The sequence below is a fragment of the Acanthochromis polyacanthus genome, chromosome 8 (assembly GCF_021347895.1).
Source record: "Acanthochromis polyacanthus isolate Apoly-LR-REF ecotype Palm Island chromosome 8, KAUST_Apoly_ChrSc, whole genome shotgun sequence".
In the NCBI taxonomy this organism is placed as follows: domain Eukaryota; kingdom Metazoa; phylum Chordata; class Actinopteri; family Pomacentridae; genus Acanthochromis; species Acanthochromis polyacanthus.
Window position 1 is genome coordinate 13,784,340 of NC_067120.1, and position 27,759 is coordinate 13,812,098.

Consider the following 27,759-nt stretch of genomic DNA (forward strand, 5'->3'; position numbering starts at 1 on the left):
CAAAAATACACTGAGACACACACCATACTATGATGTTTATACAACGATGGTTCTACTATGGAACCAGTTTGACAAGTTCAGGGGTTCTTTGTGTGAAAACTCTGAAATTTCAGGTATCAGAAAGTGGTTTTCAACTTTCTCTGTTAACTTTCTGCTTCAACTTTGAACTCAATTTACTTCACTAACAGGATAAAGTGGTGTATAGAGAATTGATGGATGGATACTTCACTAAGCCAGCCCTCTGGACTTCCAGTAAGCTGTGTTCCTATTGGCTGTCAAGGTGGCTGCTTGGTGTTATCAGGAACACCTGAGCAGCTCAGTGTCTTCCTGCTTTATGGCTGCAGTCAAACATTTCCTCTGCTTCTCTTCACTGAACCGGGTTTTGTTCCGTTGCTTTAGTTTGTTCTTTAGGTGTTGGCTTGCAGCTTCCAGCAGTAAAATTGTCTTTAATGTGTTTCTTGGTGTGTTTTAGGGCTTTGTACTGGATAGTTGTCTTGGTAAATGTGGTTCTTTAGCCACAGTTAGCACATGGTGCTAATGTGTGCAGTGATTAGTGGGTTTGATGTTGGACATGTACACTCATGTTGGAATAAATCCTCATTGTGAAGCAACCCTTACTTGCACTGAATTGGAAATATTTTAGAAAAACACACTGAATTACAAGACAAGTCTAGAATTACATGATGTTAATAGTAACAGGTTGTGATCTAAAGTGGGCCGGTCTGAGGCATGAAAGTCCAGGGCTGAAAATGAGTCCCACTCCGGCCCTGGTTGAAGTTATGCTTGCAACGGTGTTGATGATACGTTCCTTGAGATGATTTATCTTCTAGGTTATCTGAAACATAAAAAAAATATACGTTATACATTTTCCTATGTATGGAAACTTATAGTCCACCCTGTCGATGCTGATGAGTGGTTGTTACTCCAGTCCAGTTATTTTACTGCTCATTGTAATGATTTTGTTTAGTGGATCGCGATGGATGGTGGATAGGGACCCAAACCAGGCCGAGATGTTGAAGGTAACAACTGATTCAACTACTTTCTATACTGTTGTGCACTTGAATGTAGTATGAACCTTCATGTTTTAGTGATTGATCATTTGTGTATAAAATCTTAAGTTGCTAAATAACTGGTAATAGTTGTCAGAAATCTGTATGTAGTGCAATTATGCTCCCTGGAATGCAGTGGAGTAAATGTGAAGAGTCAAATAAATAGGGACATAAATAGAGAACAGGTACCTTAAAATGGTACATTAGTAAATTTACTGAGAAACCACGGGCTTTTGCGTCAGTATTTGCCTGTGGTTTAGACACATAAACCTCCAGGAGAAGAAGCTGTGGTCAGATACACATCATCTGCTGGAGCAATAATCAAGGAGCAAACAGCATCAAAGCATCAGCAGAAGAATCCTCCACATCCCCTCCTCTGAGTGGTGGCGTGAAGAGCTGCAGGTTTATCTAACACCAGCCTGAGGGGCCAAAAGCAGAGATCACATTATTGTTCACGTCAGTTTGTCATGTAAACAGTACATGAGCATGCATAGATCAGAGGGGGCGATCAGTTCGTATGGACCGACAGCCGGCTCAATAACCACACATGTGCAGGTGCATGTGAGCGTAGCTTCACCTTGGACAGGCTTTGAATAATGCAGGATGATGCTACTGTGCTGATTCAGTCGCCCTTTGAAGAAGCACTGACAGGCTGCTCAGCATTAAGGGACAGACTTCTGAGAACTGACTCTGTAAAAATGCATTTCTCCTTCTCCCTCTGACATCACATGTCAGAGGGAGCAAATAAGTTCAATATGAAGAATGTCGTTGTTCCAAAGCAGCTTCAAACTGACAGAATCATCTTTTAGAATTATGCTTATCGAAGATTTTATTTTCTGGGGTCAGGTTGGTTGAGAAAGAGATTTTCCACCATGATACTAGCATGCTATCACTAGTAATGTTTTATTTTTTGAGAAAAGCACACATCTTAACCCTCCTGTTGTCCTCATTTACAGGCAGCAAAAAATATTGTTTCCTTGTCTGAAAAAAATCCACAAAAAATCCCCCAAAAATGTTTACAAGAATATTCTTGTAAACATTTTCAAAAAATGAGTAAAAATCTTCCAAAAAAAATCCTAAAAATATCTAAAATGACTACATATATATATGTAAAACTTCTAATATTTTCTTTAAGAAAATTCACAAAAAATCAACCAAAATCCAGCAAATTTCGCTGCATTTTGGTTGATTTTTTGTGCATGTTCTTAAGAAACATTTTTAACATTTCTTTTTTTCCACCAAAAAATGTTTAAACATTTCCCGAAAATGTGGACATTAGAAGTTTCACTGTGAAATTTTTTTTTCCACATTTACAAACTTTTCAAATGGGTCAATTTTGACCCACAGGACAGAACAAGGGTTAATGAAATATACAGTTTAAATCTGATTAAACCTCCTCTGACTGACTGGATAGAAGAGTGTTGAGACTCCACATTGTCCCTGGACAATGAGCTGGGACTTATTTCTCTGCTTCCAGTGTATTTCCATTGTTTGGTTTGCAGTCCTCATGGCGATAAAGGCCTCGGTTCAGAGCGGGTGACACTCAGCAGCCCGGTGCCACTTTTACAATCATGCTTTGTCACTGAAAGGAGAGACAAAAGGTGCTGCTGGATGATCTGTGGTGACATCAGCTCCTTGCAGAGAGCTCTAAATGCAGATTATTGATAACATCCTCTGTGTTTGGACGCTGTTTAAAACATAGACGGGGATATGTGTGGAGAGAATTCTGGGAAAATGGATTATAGCAACAGTAACAGCATCAATACGACAGCGCTGAAGCTAAACCCTAGTTGTGGGTGACTGCTGGTCCATGTCACACCCAGCGAATGCAGCTGAGGATCCGCATTGAAAATCAATAACAGGCCACATTCCACCGCATGAGCAAGTGCTCCAGAATCCGACGCACACTTCCCGTACGGTTGTTACATCACTAAACCCACTCATGAGGGAAAGCCGTCGATACTTGTAGGCAATGAGTAATAAAGTGTGAAACAGACTTGTGGACGTTAGAGCAGCAGTAATGGTGGCCAAGGAGAATAAAAGTTTCAAACCTGCTGCATGACTCAGATCAGTGTTTAGTACATCTGAGGCAACATGTGGTTAAAGCTGTGAGGTTTGTGCTCAGCTGGAGACAAAATGCATGAGAAGTTGTTTGCGCTGTTGATGTTTATGAGTCACAGCTGCTTCAAAACTTCTGACCCCATCATGTCACCTAAAGCTGCTGCTCCCTCTGCTGAGAACGCTCCTCTACTGCATTCAGCAGCCAGAACGACATCACTTCACCTCCGATAAAGTCAACGTCAGGCATGTCCAAAGTCCGGCCCGGGGGCCAATCACGGCCCGCGGCAGGATTTCATACGGCCCGCAACTTCGGTCTTATAATGTATTATTTATGGCCCGCCAGCACTGTCTAACAGAATAAATAAATCACAAAACTTAAAATGTAATTCCTCCTTTCACCACATGGTGGCAGCACCACTTTAATGCTATCTGGCTCTGCATGCTTGGCGAACACTTCTCTGATCATCGCTGCAATGGTGACTGCAAAGAAAAAGAGGAAAGTTGACAGTGAAGGCCGCCACTTTCAGGAAAGATGGGAATTACAGTACTTCTTCACTGAAGATCGAGGCAATTGCATTTGTCTTATTTGTGAAGAGACTGTTGCCTTGTTTAAAGATTTTAACAAAAAGAGACACTACCAAACTAAACTTGCTAACACATATGACAAGCTAACAGGGAGTGACCGCGCTGAAAAAGTGAACCAACTCCAAGCTGCTCTGGCATCACAACAGCGATTTTTCATGCGGGTCTGTGAGTCAAAGGAAAGTATCACCAAAGCAAGCTACGAAGTGACCATGTTAATAGCTAAACATGGGAAACCTTTTACTGAAGTTACATTTATCAAAGACTCTGTCATGAAAATGGTGGAGAGCATTTGCCCCGAGAAGAAGCAAGAATTTATGAACGTTTGCCTGGCACTTAACACTGTGGCACGGAGAGTCGAGGACATATCACCAGATATTCAGGCTGAATCCCAAACCGCCCCTACACACTATCCCTACACACTACCCCTCCGTTTGCGCGTTCCGCGGAGGGTCCTCCATATTAAGGGCCGTCCCAAACCGCGTAGTGCGGAGGGAGAGTGGACTGTTCAGCCCTTAAATAACGAGTCTGCATCGATGCACACTCTGGACAACTTTTTCAGGAAGTGCAACGTCGAAATGGAGGAGGAAACAAACATATTGATGTGGGTTCCACATGCGTCCATTATTTCTCCCACGCATTTTTCACACTGACAGAACATCACAAAAAGAGTGGTGTAAAAAGGTAAATCAAAAGAAATAAATCTTCTTCTCTGCTGACGTTTGATTTAATTGTGCACCCCCTGACACCTTAAAATTTGAACACAACTGACAGAATTCATTTATTCATTTGTTGGATTTGAAATGCCAGATAATAGGATTGGAAAACATGTCAGTGAAAAAAAAGTGGGATGCTTTCGTCTTCTGGAAGCAGCAGCGATCCTTGTTAGTTGCAACCTGTGCCACAGCGCTACAGCCATGCACAGGAGGCGTCTTTCTGTTACCATGGCGATGACGTCTTCCGTTTTCCGGTGCGGCGACAGGGCGTCCCATTCCTGACGATCATATTTATACCCTCTCCCTTCAATAATAGGTGCCCTCCACAGCTTCGAGTGTGACTTCTTTTGGAGTGACACTCGGTAGTGGAGGGGGAGTGTGTAGGGGGCGGTTTGGGATTCAGCCTCAGAGACAACTGGGGGAAAGGGGAGTGGCTTTTGATTATTTCTCATTAGCCTGCGATGAAAGCACCGATGCATCTGACACTGCACAGCTCTTGATTTTTTTAAGAGGAGTTGATGACAGCATGAACGTAACAGAGTATGGAGTCACAGGAGTGCCAAATCAAAATATAAATAAATAAATAAATGTGGAAATATAAAGAGAAATAAATAAATGTGGAAATATAAAGAGAAATAAATAAATAAATAAATAAATGTGGAAATATATATATTATATTTCCACATTTATTTATTTATTTATTTATATTTTGATTTGGCACTCCTGTGACTCCATAACAGAGGAGCTGCTTGACCTCCAAAGCCTTAAAGGCCAAACCAGAGGAACGGATTTTTTTCATTTCTGTTTGTGAAGCTGTTGATGATCTGTAACTACCATGGAGTAAAGTTTCTGGGATCATTACCGACGGTGCGCCTGCCATGGCTGGTGAGCGAAGTGGATTGTCCACACTGATCTGCAATAAAGTCAGTGAAGAAGGAGGTAACGCTATTAAACTTCACTGTATAATTCACCAGCAGGCTCTCTGCGCCAAACATCTCAAATTTGATCATGTTATGAAATCAGTGGTAAAGGCAATCAATTCTATTCGCTCTAAAGCTCTACACCACCGACAGTTTCAGCAGTTCTTGCTTGACATTCAGGCTGAATACGGAGACGCAACGATGTGAGGTGGCTAAGTCAGGGGTCCGCAATGCAGCGATTTTTCTCTCTCAGAGAGGAAATTGGACGTTTTTTGGGTGAAAAGGGGCAACCGATGGAAGAACTGTCTGATCCTGTATGGCTGGCAGATTTGGCTTTTTTAGTTGACATAGCGAAGCATCTGAATGCGCTGAATGTTAATCTGCAAGGACAAGATGCAGTGGTGAGCCAGCTGTACGCTCACATCAAGGCCTTTGGAACCAAGCTGCAACTTTTCCAGAGACACTTGTCCCAAACGGAGCCCTGTACCGCGCACATTCCAGCTTTGAAAGAGGTCATCGACAGTTTCCCACAGGACAACATCGGTGCGCAAATGATGAGTTATGCAACAGCTATCGCATCGCTTTCTATGGAATTTAACAAACGCTTTCGGGATTTTGCAGTTATTGAAAAGGACATGTGGCTTTTCTCTTCTCCCTTCTCCGTGGACTCTGATGATGCTCCTCCACAGCTGCAGCTGGAGCTCATTGAGCTGCAGGGTGATGATGAGCGGTGCGGTAAACACCAGCAGCTTTCTCTTGTTGACTTTTATGGGCAGCTGGATAAAGGCAGGTTTCCAGAAATGCGAATATTTCCCAAGAAAATGCTGAGCCTATTCGGCTCCACATATTTGTGTGAGCAGACATCGTCATGAACTTAAACAAGAAGAGACTGAGGTCAAGACTAAGTGACTCCCACTTAAGGGACATTTTACGTATCTCAACCACTTCCCGCAAACCAGACCTGGCCTCTTTACTGAAATCCAAATCTCAGTACCACATTTCTCATAAGTGTCAGAAAGTTATTGGTTTCTTGTTCAATCTGAAACTGAATGTTTTGAACGGTAACATCTGTCACTATTAACAGTGAAAAGCCAAAAGCATACTTATGCACTTGGACTTATGGCGCTTTTTTTTATTACACATCTTGAATAAGATTTGGTTATAACTGTTGATGTTGTGTACCTGTAGATGTGACACAAACTATTACTCTCTGAAAGATCTTGTAAAAGACAAGAGCAAAATTCACTTCTTTTAAACTTTAATGATAATGGACAACTTTGCATTACATATAACTCCTGTTTAAAATGTTCATGAGGCAAAAATATTTATCAAACTCATGGAAATTTAAGGTATTCCATACAGTTCAATGTTATCTGACTCTCCAGATATGAATTAAAGGCAGACTTGTGTTTTTAGAGTTGTTCATGTCTGCTTGAGTGGCTTATATTTGGTTACACTGCCATTTGAAAAATAAAGAGAATTGTGACAATGAAAATTCTTTTAAAATGGTGTACATTTGCATGTAACGTTTGTGCTTAAAAAAACATCAGAAGGAAGTACTGGCCCCCAGGCATCTTCACTTTATCAAATCTGGCCTTCTTTGCAAAAAGTTTGGACACCCCTGGTCAACGTGAATCAAGAGTAGAGGATCACAAGCAAACATCTGACTTTTTTCACTCCTTTACCCTACTTATCAAGTCATCTGGCTATAATGTGTTACATACTAAGACAGTTTAAAAAAGTCTTTGCACCTTCATACTAAACAGATACAAAGGATGAAAGAAATATGTAAATAAAAATGAAGTTGTAGGTGCCTTTTCATAAAATATCTTTTTGAGGCTTTCAGGTTAAATCCAGTACATGGAAAAAGTAATTCATGAGGCAAATAATTAATCAGAGACCAATAACCTTGAAGCAGCAACTCAACAATAAAGAAAATGACAACGTTGATGCTTCAAGGTTTTTGCCTCCACAAATGAATATGACAGTCGAGTTTTTGTCCTGCTAAAGAACGTCGAACAAGCTTTTATCTGGTGAACAGTCATCATTTTAGAGCGAGAGACAAAAAAGTCTCAGAATCGCTGCAGCAGATGCTCACACTGAAATCCTACATTTCCCATGATGCACCTTGATAGTGTATTTTACCCGTGTAACATAAACATCTTCTAAGCATCACATGAGGCCCTTTAAACATCTCTCTGCCTGAACACAAAAAGCCACAGAGCGTACACATGACAGACAGTAAACAGGGGTCTATTTTATTTTGAACGAGTCTTTTAATTAATGCATTTCAAGTACTCCAAAAATTACATCTCTTTGCACAATACAATTTGAAATTTTTTTTTTTTTAGTAAAAATGTTCAAAGTGAACAAAAATTTCCGATACTGTATAAAACACAGTGAACATTAAAATCAGACAGTAGTATTACTTTTTAATCTTGTGTTCTTTCGGCCTACATCACCTACGACATTTCAACTCAATTTGGACATTTTCAGTGCACGTTTATCTAAAAACTTTACCAAGACTACGAAATTAAAAAGAAAGTAAATTTACAGGCATTATTCTTCTGCTCTTCTACCCAAACCATGCCACAGGATAACAAAGACAAAAATGAGAATGTAACATTAACTCCATCACACTGAATTGTTTTTACCATTGATGATGGTGGAGAAAAAGTATCATAAGCAAACTCCAGTTCAACTAGCACATACAAGAACATAAATAACTTAGAAGAGAGGAAAGTTTGTCACATATGAACATCTTTGAACAACTTACTCTGGAATTAGAATACAAAAAATGAAACTGATGTATCAAAATGTAATTTTCATTTTCAAATGAAATGCAAATTTTTCGTAGTACTGTACAATTTTACAGGTAAACTCTCACGGGCCTGACAGGTGTGACGCGGCCCGGGAGATGAAATTTAAAAAGAGCTCCATTTTGTACAGACAAGAGAAGTTACAGCAACTGCCGACCTGCCGAATTCATCATCCGCCGTGTGAAATAAACTGTTCATGTCCCCTCCAGAGCACATGTGCGAATATAACGACCATCAGGACAGTGTTGTAGGTTATTAGTTGTGATTAGTATTGCATGCATTTCAAAATAATAAGAATAATGCTAGGATAAAATAAAAAAAGGGAGAACAGGAAAGCCTCTCCTCGCGCAACATATAACCCTAAATCGCTGCTGTTGTTGTGCGCAGAACGGTGAAAAGTTGAGCACAATATATCAAATCCTCTCAGTTAAGTGTTATGTTATCATTTCCCAAAATGGCTCTGTGCTGCTGCGTAGGGAGGAAGAAAACACCTGAGGTCAAACAATCCCGCCAGAAACAATCACATCTACTTCCTTCCGTTCATTTAAAGTGGCTCCGGAGACCGCACAGGTGCTTCCTGTAGGTCAGCTTTATAAAGTTTTATGGCACGCTGATGTAAACTCTGACTGAGGCCTGCACTCATGAGCTCTTAAGGGGATTCAGTCCTTGATGAGATCTGACCAGGAGATAACTGAAGGTTGTTTTCTGAAGTTCGGAAAATTAAAAAAAAAAAAAAAAAAAAAGCACATAAAACAGCTGCTCGTCTCCTGTGGAAGTAGTGAACACTGAGGAATGTGTTAGTGAAGAACGTGACAATACAGCTGCTTCCTTCCAGACGCTTTAAAACGAACATTAATAGCTGTCAAAGTAAACGGTGTTGAGTGACATACAAATATTACAGACCTTGGTCAATTAATAGTCACATTTAATAAATGTGCGCATGCCCACATTGAAAAGTTCTTAGATTTGCTATCTGAAGAATAATAGAATGATTTAATCTTACATTTTTTTTTAGTCATTTTTAAAATTTATTTCCACACTCATGTAAACTAACTCTGTAACAGGATACACTCTCACTTCTACACTAAGCCACAGCAGCCTTCACTTTCCCTTGTCTTCAAAATCTGAACAGGTAGAATCATCATCAGCTTCAGTTAGTGGTTATTCATTCTTCATCATCAAAAACAAATCAGGTAAAGACAGCAAATGTTGTACCAAACTAGGAGATCCTCCCTTTCTGTTCCCAATGACGGTATACCTCATCTAGCTTGTTACACAACATGGGCAAAAACATGATGTTAGCAAGACAATAACATTAAAAAAAGGATGAAAAAATGGACCTTGAACAGAGAAGGCCTAAAAAGTGAGATATGGCGACCTTGTTGTTCAAAATCAAAACCTATCAAACTAATGAAAGTGAAAGAGATCCACCTGATTGGACTGTGAAGAGAACTCGATGGCGTCGAATCCTCGACAGCAAACGTCCAAGGAACTCATCACAACCATCATTCCTTCATTTATGTGTTAAGAATCCTGAGAGCACTAACCGAAAAAATCAAAGAAAAAAAGTGAAGAATTACACATTTACAGTAGAAGAAATAGTTTGTTTTCACTTATGATACACTAAATATTTACAGTCACATGCAGAGGACTGTCTGCACGAGAGACCGGAGCCTGTGTCTTTTGCCGTTTGACATGTGTAAATCACAAAAGTGCCGCAAAATCCCCACTGAGCGTCTCTCATTCCTGGCTAGAATGGCGAAAGAAAAGCACAGAACAATTCACCAGCAGCCACGGGCTTGTCACTCAAGAAGACGTTGCAATAGAACGAAAAACACATCACACAATGTACTAAAGCTACACATGATTCCTTTACTCCTTGGCACTCCTTTAAAAAAAAAAAAACAGAAGAGAAAAAAAAAAAAAGATGGAAAAAGATGCTAGATCGCACTGCATTGGAAATGGCTGATGGTCGAGTCCACTCCGCAAAGCGCCTATCGAGTTGCTAGATAAGTGTTTTCTCTTTTTCACGTGTCTGTTTTGTCTGTCGATGGAGGATATGATGATGACTAACAACCATGTCAGGCTTTTCTTTGGATGGAGTGACGCTTTTGTTTCCCACTGTAGGCACAAGGAGGAGCCAAGGCATTGGGGGGGGGCAGGGGACTGGGTGCAGGGTCTCAGCGTCTCATCTGACCCATCTGATAGTTCTCTCTGGGCTGACGGTGGTGCCGCTGGGGCTGCGCCTGCCGCTGGGGCTGCCTTTGGGCTTGCCGCTGGCCGCCGTGGCCTCCGTGGCCGCCGTGGCCGCCGTGCTGGTGGGAGTGCGGGTGCTGGGACTGGTGCTGCACCTGGGAGCTAGCGTGCTGCTGCGCTCGTCGCCGCTTCAAAGTGCCTGCGAGATGAAAGACGGCGATTAACCAAGTGCGTTAACCCTCGTGTCGTCCTGCGGGTCAATTTGGCCCGTTTTAAAGTTTGAAAATGAACAAAATTGTCAACATTTTCAGCATTTTTGGGAAATTTTCAAACATTTTTTGGTGGAAAAAAGTGGCATGTTAAAAAAAATTCTTTGAGAACATTCACAAAAAAATCAACCAAAATCCAGCGATATTCGCTGGATTTTGGTTGATTTTTTTTTGTGAATGTTCTTAAAGAAAATATTAGAAGTTTTACTGACATATATCTAATCACTTTAGATATTTTTAGGATTTTTTGGAAATTTTTACTCATTTTGTGAAAATATTTACAAGAATTTTCTTCCCAAATTTGGGGGATTTTTTTCAAATAAGATTTTTGAGGGAAACTTTTAAGGAAATATTAGAATTTTCTTCTGAGGCTTTTGCAAATGTTCAGAAATTTGGGGACAACACCCAAATATACAACACCCTCCATAATTACAGGGATGTGATTTGAGGAAAGTGAAATTATCTGAAAAATTCAGCTGGGGGTCTGGGGGTCAGTGGGTCCAGGGCAGTGCCCGGTGGGGGGACAAGGGGGGCAAAGCCCCCCGAAGCTCCTGGGTTTTAGTGTTATTTAAGTGTCAAAAGTGGACTAAAATAGCAAGTAAACATAAAAGAAACAAGTCATTATATTCATCACATACACATGTATTCAAGTCAATATGTAATATGATAAACTAACAAGGAGCAGAAATTCAAAATCTATGAAGAAGATACCATTCATCATGACTCAAAAAAAAAATATATTTAAGAACTTACTGAGTACATTGTTGGCTCTAGCCATATATAAACAAAATACTGACTAATGAACACATTTCTATATAAAACAATATATATATATATATATATATATTATCATTTTCTGATATATCTTTTTAATATATATGTATGACTTATATCGATAGTCTATATATGATTTATATAATAATTTTCTCTGATATATTGATTATATTAATTCTCCATCTATGATTTATATATATTAATTTTCTTTGATATATAACTTCTATTTATTGTTTTATATAGAACCATTGTGGTTCTTTATTATTTAGAAAAAAAACAGAATTTATTAGAAGCTAAAGAACACATCTTAACCAAGGGTGCCAATAATTATGGAGGGCGCTGTAGATGTAATCACTATAGATATTTAAAGATTTTTTTTTGAAAGATTTAAAAATATATATATATATTTACAAGAACTTTCTTGCCAAATTTGGGGGATTTTATTTTTAAATAAAATGTTTCAGGAATTATTGTAATTTTCTTCCTGAAGGTTTTGCAAGTTTTCAGAAATTCGGGGAATTTTTTTGGCTGAATATTTGGATTTTCTTCAGACAAGGAAACAATATTTTTTTGGTGCCTGTAAATGAAAACAACAGGAGGGTTAAAAGACAGTGTGGGGCTTCCCTCTTGATAAATGTGGGTTTAGCGGCAGCATTACTTTAAAATGGTTGGTGTGGAAACGCAGAATGTATAAGGAGTCACACTGTCGACCGCCACTTCTATTTAATGGGTCGTTTCTTTTACACCTCTTTGCCACAGCCCGAAATTACTGTTAAAGCTTTGAACCTGAAGCAGCCTCTGGGCAGTTTCTGCTCCAGTCAAGTTTTTACCCAATGTCAGCTCATTTTTCACTGCAAAGTTAAGTCCTGCATCTCTATGGAAACAGCAGAGCAATGCTTAGAAGCAGAGAGGCTTAAAAATGTCTTTAGTGAAGCAAAACTTTTGAAAAAGAAAAAAATTATGCAGAATTTTTGTAACAAAAAAACAAAAAAACATGGAATTAATTTATACAACATTCCCCACTTCTTGCTGGCGTTACAAAATGAGGCAAAAACATTAATGGTGGCTCTATATACTATGTGTATTTTACTACTTACATTCTTCATTTGTCTCCATTTTTCCTCCTATCTGCTCTGTGTAAACATAATTTGCAGTTTGGCTGAAAAGTTTCTACATTTGGTGATTGTTGGTCACATCTAACGGCCTCACAGTAGAGCCAAAGAGCACAGAACCTTTCATTTTTTAAATGGTAAATGTATGATAAAGTGATTTTGATGAAATATACCAACTGTAAAGCTTGAATTTAGTTGAAACCTGCCATCGGGTTTTGGGTTTTACAGAGTGAATTAGTTTGGCTGCAAGATCCAGTAAGAGAAAACAATATCCTACAGAAAAACAAAGAAACAAATCAATCACATGGCTCTATTCTTATTGAAATTCCCTCATGTATGAGTGAGTGAACTGTGTATGAGCCCACAGTGTGGCAATTAAAGATACTTCAATTTCAATTTTCAGCCTCTGCAAACATGCCAAACTCAATTTGAGTTTAATTTGCACCTAAATTAAGAGCCTCATTTCAGCGCTGACTGTTCAGCATTTAACTGCTCTCAGGAAACTGCTTTCACAAAATTGTGACCACAGTAATCCACTAAGGGAAGCTTGTAATTCATAATGTAAGAGCTTGAGCTTATTTCACCTCATCATTCATTCATAAATCTAGTGAGGGAAAAACATTAGCTACAGTCATGTGAGTATTTGGTCAAATACCTGCTGAACTGGGTCTAGGTTTGTGCCTAACGTGTTAATGTTTTTTAATAAAAAGAACAACGTGCACTGAAATGGGTGCAGGTAGATACACACACATGATTTCAAACACCTGGTTCGTCCAATAAATTACACAAAAATAAGTATTGACGAAAAAATATCGATGAAATCTAGTGTTCTCTGCTAAAATTAAGGGCCTTTGTGAATCTACGGACTCACCTGGAAGTGGTTTGGGAGGAGGAAGTTTGGGATTACTGCTCGGTGTATGAACACTGCAGATCTTAATGAAACCAGCCATGAGCATGATGAGGGCAATACCCATCAACAGCACTGCCCACCAGTGAGCCTGGGAGGAGAACGGAGCACAAACCAAAGGCGATCAGTACAAGAACACCTCCTGATAAGTCACTGTCCGATCGCGAGGATGAAGCTGACACGTACCACAATCCACTCTGCGATGTTCTCATACAGCTCTGGGTTGAAGATGGCCTTCTTTAGCCTGGCCAGCGGTCCGTCTGCGTCAACCAGTCGGCACTTCATGAACACGTCACAGTAGCCCTTGAAATCGTTGCAAGGCGAGCCTGCCGGCAGCGTCGTTACTTTTTTGTTGAAGAAACGAGCCAGGCGCTCTGATCCTGTGCTGCTGCATGTGTTGGGATTCACTGTGGAGACAGATACATATGGTCAACACAATTCAGCGACAAACACTTCATAATACCTTCATCATCAAACGAAGGGAAAAGGTGAATGACTCACTCTTCTCCATGCAGCACACATGGCAAAGCTCAGTCTCATCCTTGCCATCTTGGCTGGCACAGGTGCACGCCTCGAGCCCATACTTCTCACAGATGGAGCCGGAGCAGCCCTGCGGGGGAGGAGCATGGGGACAAGCGTCATCAGACACCGACTGGTATGAATGTGAAGCTGCTGTAACAGCCAGTTCTCCAAGGTGTGAACGTCTTCGGCCACTCACCCCGTTGAGGCAGACTTGAGTTTCTCCGTGGCAGGCGGTGAAGTTGGCCTTGGGCTCGGATGTGGGGCACTGGGCACTGACTCCATTGCACATGCCTTGGTGAGCGCACTCTGATTCCTCTCTGCACTTCTCATTACGACCCTTGTAAGAGCACTCAGGAGTACAGCAGGGACCCTGGCTGGGGCTGGAGGGATGCAGGGAAGTGTTGAGTTCAGATTCCTCACAAATGAGTTGTCACACGCTCCATATGAAGGGTCAGAATGGTACAATACACAATACTATAGCTACCTGCAGACTTTGTTGGGCTTTAACTTGCACTTCTTGTTATCAGGCTGGTTGGCATCGTAGCAGCACTGGTCCCTGCACTGATCACTGTAGCCACAGTCACACTCCTCTCCAGGCTCCACCAGGCCGTTACCACAGATGGGCTGGCCAGACTCTAAAGGAGGGAAAGGAAAAGTAAACATTGAGTCCGGTTCCCAAAATATAGAATGTTTTGTTGCACTCGTACAGACTGATAAGAAGTTACAATAAATCCGACATTTGCTATGAAAAACCAAACCAAACCAATATTGCTCTGAAGGGAATAACTTGCTCCAACACCAGCAAAAGCAATAAAAATGTTGAAACAGAAGCAGACTTCAAACAAATTCTCGGTCAGTTTGTTAGTGGAAAAGCAGAAATATCAAGCAGTACGGGTGTAGCAGGAAGGTTTCTGGAAGCTTACACCAGTTTTCCAGTCAAATCAGCCAAGCCAGTGTGCATAAGACTTCAAACACAGCATGGGCAAAGAAGATTAAGATTTTCAGACATGCCAATCACATGGTGAAATGATCAAAAGACTTTTAAAATGTGTTTTAGTTGTGATTTGAAAGTGTTACATTTGCATAAAAACAAAAACAAAGAAGATTATAAGGCACACTTCCACAATCTGCCAAATACCGTCAATACTGGATTAATGCCAAGATTGCTTTTCAAAGCTAACACCAGCCAGTAAACTTGTGCGCCACTCTTTGGCTGAATTAATTCACTCATTAAGACTTTAGGATAAGAATCTCTCACTCGACAGTGCAGGCAAAGCGAAATCAAAACAATATTGTGGTTTGAATTTACAAAACCTCAAGAACAGACAAGATGAAGGCACGACAAAAGCTGTCAAACACACCAACAAAGCAGTTGCTCCTCTTCTTCTCCAGCACCTGGCTGATGTTGCGAACGCTACAGATGGAGAACTTATTGTTGTTGAGCTTGTCTCCCGATGTAGCTCTTGCATACATGATATAATTGCCCTTCTCCTTCTTGTCTTGGCTTTTGGATTCTCCTGGGGTGCACTCAGATCCAGAGTCATGCTTGCAAAGAGGAAGAGAAAGAAAATCAAAGGTTAAAAGAAGAAGGGACAAAATGTACGAGCCTCATGAATTCCTTTTCGCGGCGCATAAATGTGGCACATCTAAGTAACTCACCGGGGAGCCAAAGTTGTGTCCTACTTCATGTGCAAAAGTGATGTGGGAGACTTTTGGAGGTACGTGGGAGGCGTAGTTCTGTACAGTTATTATACCCGTGTTGAGAGACTTCTTTTTTCCATCTGAGTACAGCTTGCTTTTTTCACAGATACCTCCAGAGCTCCCTGAGAAGGAAAAGTGCAAGTTGCAACGAACCCTCTTCCAAAGCACAGCGAAAACACATGAAGGTTTCTGCTCATTAAGGAATGATTCATTTCACAAGTTATTCAAATCACAAGATGTCTTACCTACAACACAACTTATCAACATGTTTACAGCACATGCTAAATTCAATTTCTGTTTCCCATTGCTGGGAGAAAACACACATCTAACATCACACAGTATAATATTTCAACAATGCTATGCTCTCTGTTCAAACTTGACTTGTAAAGTGCAGCACAGACATCAGTAACACTGAAACTAATCTATGGCTAGGCCCGTAATGATAACCTCTGGGAATCATCACATCTGCATATGTTGATGTCTGAAGCTGCAGTGGAGTCAGCATTTGCAATCCCAAATCCCACTGACAGTTGTTCTCGTTGCAGCTGCAATGAGCAGCTAATTTAGTGGATGCTTTCCAAACATGCTAGAATTTTAAAAAATAGAGCCCTCCTCCTGCAGGTCTCTTTACTCTGTCCTAAGCTCCTCACAGCCATTTGAACACACTTCAAATGTGTCAAAATAATCGGACCAAAAGTCACCAAACATTTAGTTTCACATGTACCTTTTAACTGCCACTTTCTTGGGTAGAAGTCTCATGTTTAACCCGCTAAGCAACTCAACCTGCACTGTCTCACCTAATCTGGGTGAAAAGAACCGGGATTTGCAAAAGCCTTAAAGCTTGAAAATAACAATACACAAGTCCTGTTTTTCTCTCGGATCACTTGAATAACAATATCCTGCTGGAATTTATGCTCAGTGGCACCAAAACAATACTTCCTGTCTAGGCTTTAACTTAATGATAATGTGCCTACAACCTACTGAAGAATGTGACGTGCTATAAACTGGTTTTAAAACATGTATATCTGCATCAAATCATTTTTTGAAAACAGACTGTTTGCTCATCACTGCTGGCTTAGGGCCTTTCATTACCTGACGGGGCTCCCACCCAGGCCAAACCCAACACTCCATCATCAAAATCACGGTCAGTGAAAACATAGGCCAAGCAGTAATCATCATGGTTCTGCTCTGAGTTCAGCTCCAGAAACTTCTCCACTCCGATGTTGGCAAAGCGGAACGGGTTGGACCGGTCCTTCTCATCAATGGTGGTGTTTATCTGTGCAGAAGGAGGGCCGTGAATTCAGAGGAAAGACAGTGACTAAATGGAAAAACGTAAACTTCAAAGGAGCCTCACTGCACAATACTCACCCTGATCCTTTTCACCATGAAGCTGATGTTACGAATGCCCATGAAGTCAGTGCCCTGATAGATGGCATCGATGGCCTTGACATGACTGGAGATCTGACAGAGGAAGACAAAACCGAAAAGCTTCAGTTTGAGTTTGAGGGCACAATTTTAACAGCCTGTTTACTAAACTGGATGCATCTCAAGGCTGGATTCAATTAATACTGTGTGTTCTGCATACTGAATGTAGAGTAAAGAGGTAAATAATAAGTTATTTACCTCTACTGGTCCTCTGTATATCCAGCTAGCCAGTTAAAATTATACCTTTTTTTCCTAGAATACTATAATGCAATAGTATTTGAAACAGTTGTGATTTTCTTAATTTGTCTCAATTCTATTCAATTCAAATAACTTCATTTGTCCCCAAGGGGCAATTTAAGGAGGCATACAAGCAGCTTAAAAAGAGAACCAAGCAAGACGCACAATTACACACAACATTAAAAAGAACATTGGAAGTGCTTGTAGTTTTAAAGTGCATTTTGTTCCTGATGTCTGGGACAGAAAGGTGCTCTTGATTACTGTATTAAAGGAATGTGCGTGTTAAAATAAATATAAAAGTCTACTGAGCTGAATTAAGAAGCTGGACAGCCCAAGGGACAAAGGAGGACTTCCTCCTCTGTGTCCTGGGCAGCGTATTGTTCACACACTCAATGAGTTAACTAATGTTACAACATCTAAATTATTATGAAAGTCCATTTTTTCATATTAAATCTGAAGCAATGTCGGGGGACTTTCAAAAACAGTAGTTTGACATTTTGAGAAACATGGATTTGGCTTACTTGCTGACAGATGACTACGCTGATACCACTCTTCTATCTGTTGTCTAATTGGGAAGTGACTGCTAGCAGCCAGTTAGCTTAGCTTAGCATACAGACTGGAAACAATACGAAACGTCTTGACCAGAGCCCTAGAGATAGTAAGAGTTGCGACACTCCCATAGGGTGCCGTTGTACGCTTTCTTTCGGTCTACTTCCGGGTTGTGGAGGCTTGTTTAGTTCCAAGCACCGCTTCGACAGTGACAGTCACCGTTCATTTGCACTGCAGGTTGTTGTGTATATGTGGAGGTAAGTTGATGAAATGCCTACCTCTTTTGAATTGTCAACTGCCTATATTTTATCAGAGGCTCTTTATGATGCATATGCTGAGCTTTATTTGTATTTGCGCAGCGTAATTATATATATTTTTTATCTTGGTAGACGACCGAATTTCTGCTACTTTTTTTTAGCTCGGCTCTGCTGTTAGCTGTGAAGTTATCTCCAGAGATATATTGACGGATTAATTGTTGATGAGTCGCTACCTCTTTTTAATTTTAACGTCTTTATATTATATCAGAAGCCCTTTGTGGTGCATACATTTATCTGTATTTGTGAATACTGGCAGATGACCGACTTTCAGGCATTGCCTTGTGCTTGTTAGCTCTTCTTTGAAAGCTACCTAGCTACATCGCTACCTCTTTTTAATTGTCAAGACTACGTCCTTTATATGAGACCCTTTATAATGCATAAACTTATACTTGTAAGTATTTAACAAATATATTTATTAAGATCTATCATATCTATCTATCCGCCAGTATCCCGAGAGCCCTCACTGAAGACACGAAGACTCTCATTGTTTCTCCCATTGTCAATAAAACATACTATTTCATTCATCAAAGCATAATGAGTTGTTATTCTTGAATATATATATTTTGTGTATGTCTTAAAATGGTTATAGTGAGTCAACTCCTGCCTCATCAGAAGTGGCTGGACACTATCTGCTGAATGGACTGTTGTTACTCTGCTTTTCAATAACTCCCAGACTACGGGTAAGTGAATCAGAGAAATATAGACATTGTCTGGAAATACAATAATCCAGCTGGGCAAAAATTAACATCTTCAATCATCTTACATTTCTGTGTAAAAGTCGATTTTCCATGCTAACATGAATGTGAAACATTCCCTCCCAAACTCCAAAAGTGTCTTTAATATGTCACCTTACGGCTCAAAATGTAAAACTGACATTTACATACATACTCCAAGAATTAATAATCAAACAAGTACTTGGAGGTGTGATTTTATTCCTTTTTTTGCCGTGAAATCGCCGCTCTCAGTCCCATAGAAGGAAATGACAGCGCTGCCTGTTTGGAACTATTCAGGCTTACATGAACCACGTGACCGCCCCGCTGCGGGAGCATGAGTGTCGCAACTCTTACTATCTCTGGGGCTCTGGTCTTGACTTGCTCTCACCATGGAAAGTCCACTATTTCAGCAACTCACGTTCTGTTTGACACTGACTTTTTTCACATAACTCTCTCAGGAAAGGGAATGTGCGTTTCTAAAAATATCAAACTATTCTTTAAACGTACCACATTTCCATGGAAATTATCGCCTTATGGAAATGTGCTATCTGTTACGTATTTGAAGGCTCTGAGTTTTACATTTCAAAAGAAAGCCAGCGTACAACCTTCATGCAGAGTGATTATCTTTTTTGTTTTTTGTTCTCCTATTGAACGTGTTATGACTCACCCCTTGCACAGAACAAAAGGTATTATTATTCCAACGCTAATTAGCCTTTAATTAGTTTAGGCTGTTGGTTAAAAGAGTGGCTCAGCACCAACATCAGAGAAAAATTCTGCACACTAAAGTACCCGAGTAGCGTGGATCAGAGGAGTGACTGCATTACCTGAGCGATGACAGCTTCTCTGGTCTTGTAGTACTTGTAGAAGAGGTGGTCAGTCTGAATAAAGAGCTGGCAGGTGTTTTTCTCAGCCTGGGCCATCCTCTTCTTCCTCAGCAACACCGGGTCATCAGAGCCCGCCTCAGTGTGGAGCTCCTGGTGTGAGCGGCACAGCAGAGGGAGAGCAGGAAGTAGACGGTTAAATAAAACATATATATGGCATTTTAAACAGTGAGTAAATAAATAATTTCTGGTATTTTTAGGCTCAGGTTCTTAAGCTGCAGTATGTTCATGAACTGGATTTCCACAGAGGAACATGTACTTTACGGTGGGAGGGAAGGCAGAAATAAAAGGAACAAAACCCCACCGCATAGTCAATTACAGGAAGGTTTTGGGCAAAATTGATCTTATTTTATCCATTCAACCAGACAACTGTTTGCTACCTATCTAAAGTGTTGACTTTTAAGTCATTCAAAGTCACAGACTTGAGCACAGACATACAGTAAAATATGAATCAATATCAAAATATAAGGGAAAGAAAAAGCAACATAAACTAATCAAACTAATATTTAATGTTTTGTTTCTGGTTCATGTGGTACAAACTAAACACAGACATGTGCTATTACTGGCTACCATCTGTGTTTGGATTAGAAACTTGAGAAAATGTGCTCATCTTTTTTGTTATGTAGTGAACTGAGTGTTCTGGTCCAGATTGTCAGAGAAGTGAGAAGACTGAGGCTTTATTTTTAGAGAAATATTCTTATTAAAAAAATCTTAGTTGTCCAACTTAAATGAAATGATAACACATGTGAAGAGGGGCTAGTTGTAGAGTACACCGGACAGAATTACAGCCACAATTACTCCGTCAATATTTCAGATCATGGTTATTCACAGATTTTAAATACAAAACAGTTTAATTTCACTTGCATATCTGAATAAACAGAACAGTGATTTTACATCCATGTTGCAGTCATGCTAATGTGCTCATCTTCATATCAAAACAAGGCTTAAAATTAGCTTGACCTTTACCTGAGTTCAGAGCTTCTCTTTGAGGCAAAATATAAATAAAATTGTCCCCTAAACGTCTCACTTGCTGAATATCTACTTGTCTTTCACATTTTTCTGTGAATGAAGCATACATTTTAAATGTCCACATTGTAGCTGGTGCTGTTCATTTAATTGTGGAAAGCCAAAATTGTGATTAATATTTGATGAATTGTGCGTCCCTACTGGACAGTTAGAAGTAGCTTTTCTCATTTCATGGAGTAACATGAGACCAGTAACACCTGCTCTAAAAGGAAGCCATTTTATCATTAAATTCTTCTTTGAAAGAGTAGCTGTTCAAACTAAACTGCATGCCGTAATGTCATCTACACTACCTGGATGTGATTTCACTATTTGCAAATAAATAACATTTTGTCAAAGATACAACTGAGAACTAAAATATATACCACTGACATCTGTTAACTGTGACTGTGCTGCAGTCACTAGTCAGACTAGCAATTGATTATCCATGATTAATTATGCAGGTTTAATATTGTGCATGACGGAGTTGTAATTACGGCAGCACAATATATCACTTTGGTGTTGACAACTCATTACATGTGCGATACTCACACAGCAGGAACCATAACGTGAAATAAGGCAAATGAACTCAAAGGCATCACGTTACAAGGTTTTGCCGCTTGATGCAAAAAAGTTTCTCAATTTTTATGACTAATCAACATAAGAAGTTGACTTTAAAAGTATTTTCGTTTCGAAACTTTATCCACAACACAGAATTTGTTGACGTGCAGGCTCCTCATGTGCACAAATAAATGAGTGTAACACCATAGGAGAAATGTTCGGAAAAGTTTCTTCAGCTTTTCCTAAATATTTTATTTCTGATGCACTTTCCAACAAAATCAACCCTTGCTATCCTGGAATGATTAATACTGAACACATAGAGATATTCAAGTCATCTGGGGAAAATCTGTGTATTTTTTCATATCGTTGCAAAACAAAATATCCCGTTGTCAGTTTTCCTCAATATCGTGCTGCCTTAGGTGTAATAACACATAGAGATTTGACACAAAATATTTGACATAAGTTATTTGTTGCTGAGTGGTCACGCTCTTGGTTTTAAATTTCAAAAATGAGACTTTTCAAAAGGCCTCCATGGCCAGCTCTCAAATCCCTCACATCCCTTCCCTAAACCCTGGGAGGGGTAACTATGGTGAAGTTCACCTTGGGTGGCTCCTCCATGCCTGAGGCTTGGTACCTCTTCATCCTTTCAAACACGGAGCTATCAGCACAGCCTCCCTCTGGGCCGTACTTGTGCGGGTAGTCTGTGTGAGAGAGGCAGACACAACACCGTTAGGATTATGGGAGACAATGTTAGCTACTTAACCCCGTGAGTCACTCTATTTCGGGCGCTATTCATGATCAGCTAATGGATGTACTTACACGCCACTTGAGCCTAGCTTTGCTGTGTGAGCTGTTACTTTCTTGTCGCTCTCATTAGTGATTCCTCTCACAATTCTGTTTAATTTGCCCCTTGGCCACAAGCTATGTGTACACAGATGATTTGAAATTAGGGGCTGCTAGTGTAGTGAAGTGTTCTCCGTGCTCACTATTAGTACCAACACAGTAAAGACTGCTTAAATGATCCAGTAGCCTGAGAGCAAGATTGTGTTACTCAGCTAATGAGTACTCTGGATATCTCCACTCCCCAGGGGGGCGAACACACCAGTCTGCTTCCATCAGCTCGGGTGCCTTAACCTTGCACTTTCCTAGTCACACACATTAACATTTACATATGTGTATGTCCAATTACACGCACACACTTGATGATTACAAGGAAATAACCTGTCAAAGCATTCGTGGAGCTTGAGTTGCCAGATACTCACGTATGTCGTCTTCGTGGTAGATCACAGAGTGGAAGGGCACGTCTTTGCCTTCCAGGTATCTCTCAGCAGGCTCCACGTAGTAATTGCCATGGTAACTCTGAATGAAGCCCTCAAATTTACCATCCACAATAGAGCCATGAGTCAGGGTACCTTTCTCACCTGGAATTCAAATTAAAGACGTGTTTCACATGACTAGATACATATATTTCAGAAAAACATGATGACCGATTTTTGAAAAACGTCCTGGACTGCAGTGACCAATAAGACAAGTGTGCAGTCTTACCATAGATTTCTCCAGTGTAGATATGAGAGGTATCATAAGGAATCTCTTCTCCTGAAACATCCACCTTCAAATCTTGGGCAAACAAGGTGGTGTCTCTCTTCATTCGTAAATTAAAATGCCTGAAATCAAATACATAAAAGCACAGACAACACAAAAACAAAAGACATTTGAATGCGACGATACAGGTTACAAGGCGAGCCAGAAAACTGTCGCTCTCAGAGCATGAACCTATAGATGTAGGCGTGAATCTAAATCTGGCCTCGCTTTTAGAAGTAAGCAGTATTTACCCAGCCTCTGCAAAAAAAGGAACATGCAGATGAAAAAGGGGAAAAGGTCAAAGCAAGAGCACTGCAAAGAGAAAACATCTAAGCTGTTTCCTTTCACAGAGGAGAAACTGGAGTCTTTAACTTGTAAGAGAGCGAACAGAAAATTAGGACAGCTTGAAACAATGCTGCTCTTGTTGATTAAACATATGGCAGGGAAACAAAGATGTTATAGTAATCCCTGGGTTTCACGTAACACCTACACAGTGCTCTTATTGTATGCTTGTATTGTTTGTAAGTTACTGTTCTCCATGTCAGCACACAGCACGGAAACTAACTGTGAGAAAACACAAGGTCTTTGTAAAATTCAGATCTGAAAAATATGGCGAAATGTAAAATGACTGCAAACAATCTACCCTTGTATGTCTACAATGCCAGCTGAGTCAGTGTTGTTGCTTGTGATTCAATCTAAAAGTGAAAATGTACAAGACACTAAAATCTACCCAAGAACATGCTGATACACAATCTCATCTTTATCAAACATGAAGCAATGTGCAAAAGTCTGAGGCACTCGAGATGTTCTTAACTAGCAGCAAGGCATCTAATTGGTCTTAAATCAGTTATAAAGCATGTCGACAACACCAAATATATAGCAAGAGTTATAACTAACTACGTTCAGCAACAAGAGGAATGAGGAGTCCTTCAGCAGATGGCACAGCCCCCACAGAGCTCTGATCTTAACATCATGGAGTCAGTATGGGATTGCATGAAGAGACAGAAGCAACTGGAAGTCTGAACCCACAGAAGAACTGCGGTAATTCTCCAAGATGCGTGAAATAACCTGCCTGCCAAGTACCTTGAAAAACTGTGCAGGTGTACCAAGGAGAACTGCTGCTGTGGCAAAATGTGGTCACTCCAAAAAATATGAAGAAAGTTAATCAGAATAACAGCCATTTTAGGGCAGTATTTCTAAAAGCAACCTCAACTCATTTTTAGCACCTAAAACTTTCGCACAGCTCTGGATTTAGACATTTTGTTCAAATCAGAAAAAGAAAAGGTGGATTGTGTGCTGTAAATTAAATGTAACAATCTGGAGTTGTATCTCTAGCATTGTCAGGGATTCAAAAGGAAGAGACTTTGACACAATTCTGCTTTTCAGAGGAAAAGACATCTTCCTTCCGTGTGTTTGTTTGCACAGCTCTTATCATCCTCTTCCCTATTAAGCATCCTGAGAGTTTGGGAACAGCAGGCCCCTGTTACAGGCAGGACGAAAAACAGCCTTGCCAAGCTCCAAGCCAGATGGTCATGACTTTGTCATGGAGAGTGTAGACACTTTCTATCAAACAACACCACCTCTTCAAAACACTGTATAAAGAGCTGTGACGAGAACTGTATGTATCCATCCATCATCTATACTTGGAGGGGTCTCCCACACAGGTATCATGTGCACAGAGACACTGTGGGAACACCTGATCCATCACAAGACACACAGACACATTCACATCAAACTCAACTGATCTGCATTTATTTAGATTGTAGTAGGAACTCAGAACAGCCCTACATCAGGGCTGCAACTAATAATTATTAATTTTCACTGTTAATTATGTACCACTTAAACTGCTATTTAATGTCAGAAAAGACTTTTAAAAAATGGCTAATAATTGTTTCAAGCCCAAATATGTGTCTTTAAATAGCTTGTTTTATCTGATCAACAGTCACAAGCCCCAAAATTATCAGCATGTTATCACATAAGAAAAAGAAAAGCAGCAAATGTGCACAGTTGAAAAGCTGGAACTAGGGAATGCCTGCTATTTTTTCTGTTGTTCGACCAATGAATGAGTCACTTGGCTCCAATGGAGACAAAGAAACCACACAGAAGAAAAAAAAAAACCAAGGCTGACAAAATCCATCCTCATCACAGAGCTAATGCGATGTCCCTGACCACTTCTAACATTTCATAAAACAGGATTACATGTAAATAACTTCTAATCACACTTCATATCCCTGTTGCAGAAGACCTCAGCTTTTAATCATAAACAATATAGGTATGTGGGATCAGCTTTGCAAATAAATGAAGAGGCAGGCAAATACAGAGATAGATGAAAAGACATAAAAATAGACGGAGATGCAGACAGATTCTCACTTCAGATTAATATCTTTAGAAAAGCGCACAAACCTTCCATGGGCATGAAAATCTAAATGAAGAAACTTGTCTTCATGAGAGAGTGCCCTCTTGGTCCTCTGATGCTTGCTGTGCACAAGCTCTGTGTTGTAGGACAGACCTTCATAGTGACGGATGTACTTGTTCAGGGGATTCCTATAATGTCCTGTGTGGAAAAAGAGAAGGACGCCAGTTAGAGAAAACGAGTACTGTTACCACAAGTATGTGCATACCTCATTTTTGCCATTCATTCCAGATTTTAAGTATATGTATGCAGTCTATATAGAACTGCTGGACCTAAGAAAGCTCATTACACAGAAAATGAAATAAAGAAAATTACAAAAGGTAATAGATGAAGGATAAAACGTAAACTATTAAATATTGAGGACTATTAAATGATGAGGCTTGTAGCACCCTTAGTACTACAATGAGTCTTAGCTGTCATTAAAACATACATTTGGCACATTAGACTAAAAATTTATTGCACAACTACTCAAAATCGTTAAACTGGAAATAAACTCACTACATTTCAGAGTGAACAGCTAAGAAATTGCACGTGCTAGGATGGTGAAAGTGTCCAAAAGGTGGATGATCCAGCAGATATTTGACAAGCAGGATTAAAATGATGCAAATGACAGCAACCCCAGTATGATCTGTGTTTTAACATTCAGCTAAATCTATTTAGTCAAATGAATGCCAGTTTAGGAGCTGTGCACAACAACAGCCCCCAGCGTCACGGCATAATTATTTCGCCACCAGAAGAGTGGGTGGTGGGCTTGAAGGGAAAAGATTCTCAAGCATCTCCACCCATTTCACCAACTGCTTCACACTCAAAGGCTGTCTGACAATCTTGAGAAAACATACTATTTTTGCCTAATGCATTTCTACCCGTGAATGTTTTCTGTGCACACCAAGCATGTCAGTGCATCCGTGAGATTCGAGCTTTGCGTTAACATATGTTTATAACATATAAACCAAAAGAAACCATTTTCAGTAAGTACAGTATATGTAATTAGGACTGTGTGGCAGGTAATTATGCCTGACAGTTGAGCCTTAAATTACAGGATTCAGTGTAACTACGTAACAAAAATGGATAAGTAGACCAGGCTTGAGCTACTTCTCTGTTCATGTGCAGTATGAAATATTTAGCTGGTAACATTGAATTTTTCATTGAGGTGACTATGAGAAGTGAGGGCCATGACTGTAACTCTGAGATATCTTAATTTCTCTTGCCCAACAAAATGTTAGATAAAATCATGCATGGATTTGTGATTCCTGAACATCTACAAAATAAAATAATCCAAATTATGCTTAGAAACGTACACAAAAAATCTAATCTATTTTTTTAAAACATACGAAAATAATGTTTCTGTGTAAAAGTTTACTATTACTTTTGACAGTTTGACAAGTGACCCAGCTACAGATTACAAATATTCCGAAGATAATTATGGAGCTGAAAGCTAAATGAGACTTTTACAGAAACAAAGTTTAAGTCGATAATTTCATTGCAGTGGAACAATTTAAAAGCACACTATCAGATACAGTCTTGTGTCGGGAGGTATATTACACGTCAATACTGCATTTTACCCAGGGCAATTTTGTTCCCCGCAATAAAACAAACAGAACAATTATTTTGAAAATACCGAATCCTGACTTAGGTTAGTTAAAATGACAAAAATAGCAAGAATAGCAGAGCAAAACAGCTGGGACCAGTGGCAACACCGAAAACTAAAATTATGCCAGCAAACTTGAAAACTGGTGGCATTTAAATTAAACACACTGACACGACGCAGCGGACAAAATGACAGCGGTTGGGTTTGTTATTTTGACACAACTAACGGTTTGCGGCTAAAAGGCTAGCTAGCACCAAGCTAACGCTCCGTTCACCCAGTCGGCATCTCCATCTTCTCATAACAATGGCTGTCGGCGCTATTCGCACGATAACAACAAAACCGAGCCAAACCTGACAATAAAAACGGTGACAACACGCAGGAATAACTCAGCAGTATCGGCGTATTTCTATCAACTGCGCGAATCCGAGTCAGCTCTTCCGCTATGTATCATTCGCTGGCTTGAAGTGTTACGGCAAAAAGGGTGCAGTCCTCTTCATAACAAGCAGGCCCTGCTGATCCCCTCTGTTAGCTAACGGGCTACCAGCTTTCTGCTCCTCTCTGCCGCTGCTTCATGGATTCAGCACAACTTGGAGGGTTTTCCCTCAAAATGCTCCACTCACCTTGGGTGTAGTTTAGCAAGTACACGAAGAGGAAAACTTTAAGGAGAAGCATATGTGACAAATCCATTGTTAGAGCATTGATGCCGTTTTCACTTTATTGTCCTACTTAGATAGGCGCAGACGCCCTGTGTGTTTGTTGCAGCTTCCTCTCATCGCCTCCTCTCTCTCCTACGTCGTGACGTCAGACGCATGGCAGCTCGGCATCCCTTCCCCCCAGAGCGTCCATGATTCAGGCCTGCATACA

The 27,759-nt window shown here is 40.1% G+C and overlaps 1 protein-coding gene across 1 annotated transcript; it reads right to left on the reverse strand.

The window, feature by feature from the left end:
- Nucleotides 1-7,565: 7,565 nt before the first annotated feature.
- Nucleotides 7,566-27,685, reverse strand: LOC110950365 (disintegrin and metalloproteinase domain-containing protein 10-like). Its single transcript, XM_022192923.2, has 16 exons — nucleotides 27,516-27,685; nucleotides 25,298-25,448; nucleotides 22,859-22,977; nucleotides 22,576-22,734; nucleotides 21,914-22,014; nucleotides 19,694-19,843; nucleotides 16,997-17,089; nucleotides 16,721-16,904; nucleotides 15,587-15,750; nucleotides 15,289-15,472; nucleotides 14,412-14,562; nucleotides 14,124-14,307; nucleotides 13,907-14,015; nucleotides 13,592-13,812; nucleotides 13,370-13,496; nucleotides 7,566-10,542 (listed from the first exon to the last, which is right to left on the reverse strand). Exons 1-16 carry the CDS (start codon nucleotides 27,580-27,582, stop codon nucleotides 10,328-10,330), a joined length of 2,379 nt encoding a protein of 792 aa, XP_022048615.2. The 5' UTR covers nucleotides 27,583-27,685; the 3' UTR covers nucleotides 7,566-10,327.
- Between the last annotated feature and the right edge of the window lie 74 nt (nucleotides 27,686-27,759).

What these genes read in the sequence shown, in the direction of transcription:
- LOC110950365 (XM_022192923.2), bottom strand. Translation starts at nt 27,582, where the DNA reads ATGGATTTGTCACATATGCTTCTCCTTAAAGTTTTCCTCTTCGTGTAC. An exon ending in TCATGGTGAAAAGGATCAGG is followed by an intron (nt 16,905 to 16,996) that starts GTGAGTATTGTG and finishes CCTTCTGCACAG; the next exon opens with ATAAACACCACCATTGATGA. An exon ending in GAGGAGCAACTGCTTTGTTG is followed by an intron (nt 14,563 to 15,288) that starts GTGTGTTTGACA and finishes TCCCTCCTTTAG; the next exon opens with AGTCTGGCCAGCCCATCTGT.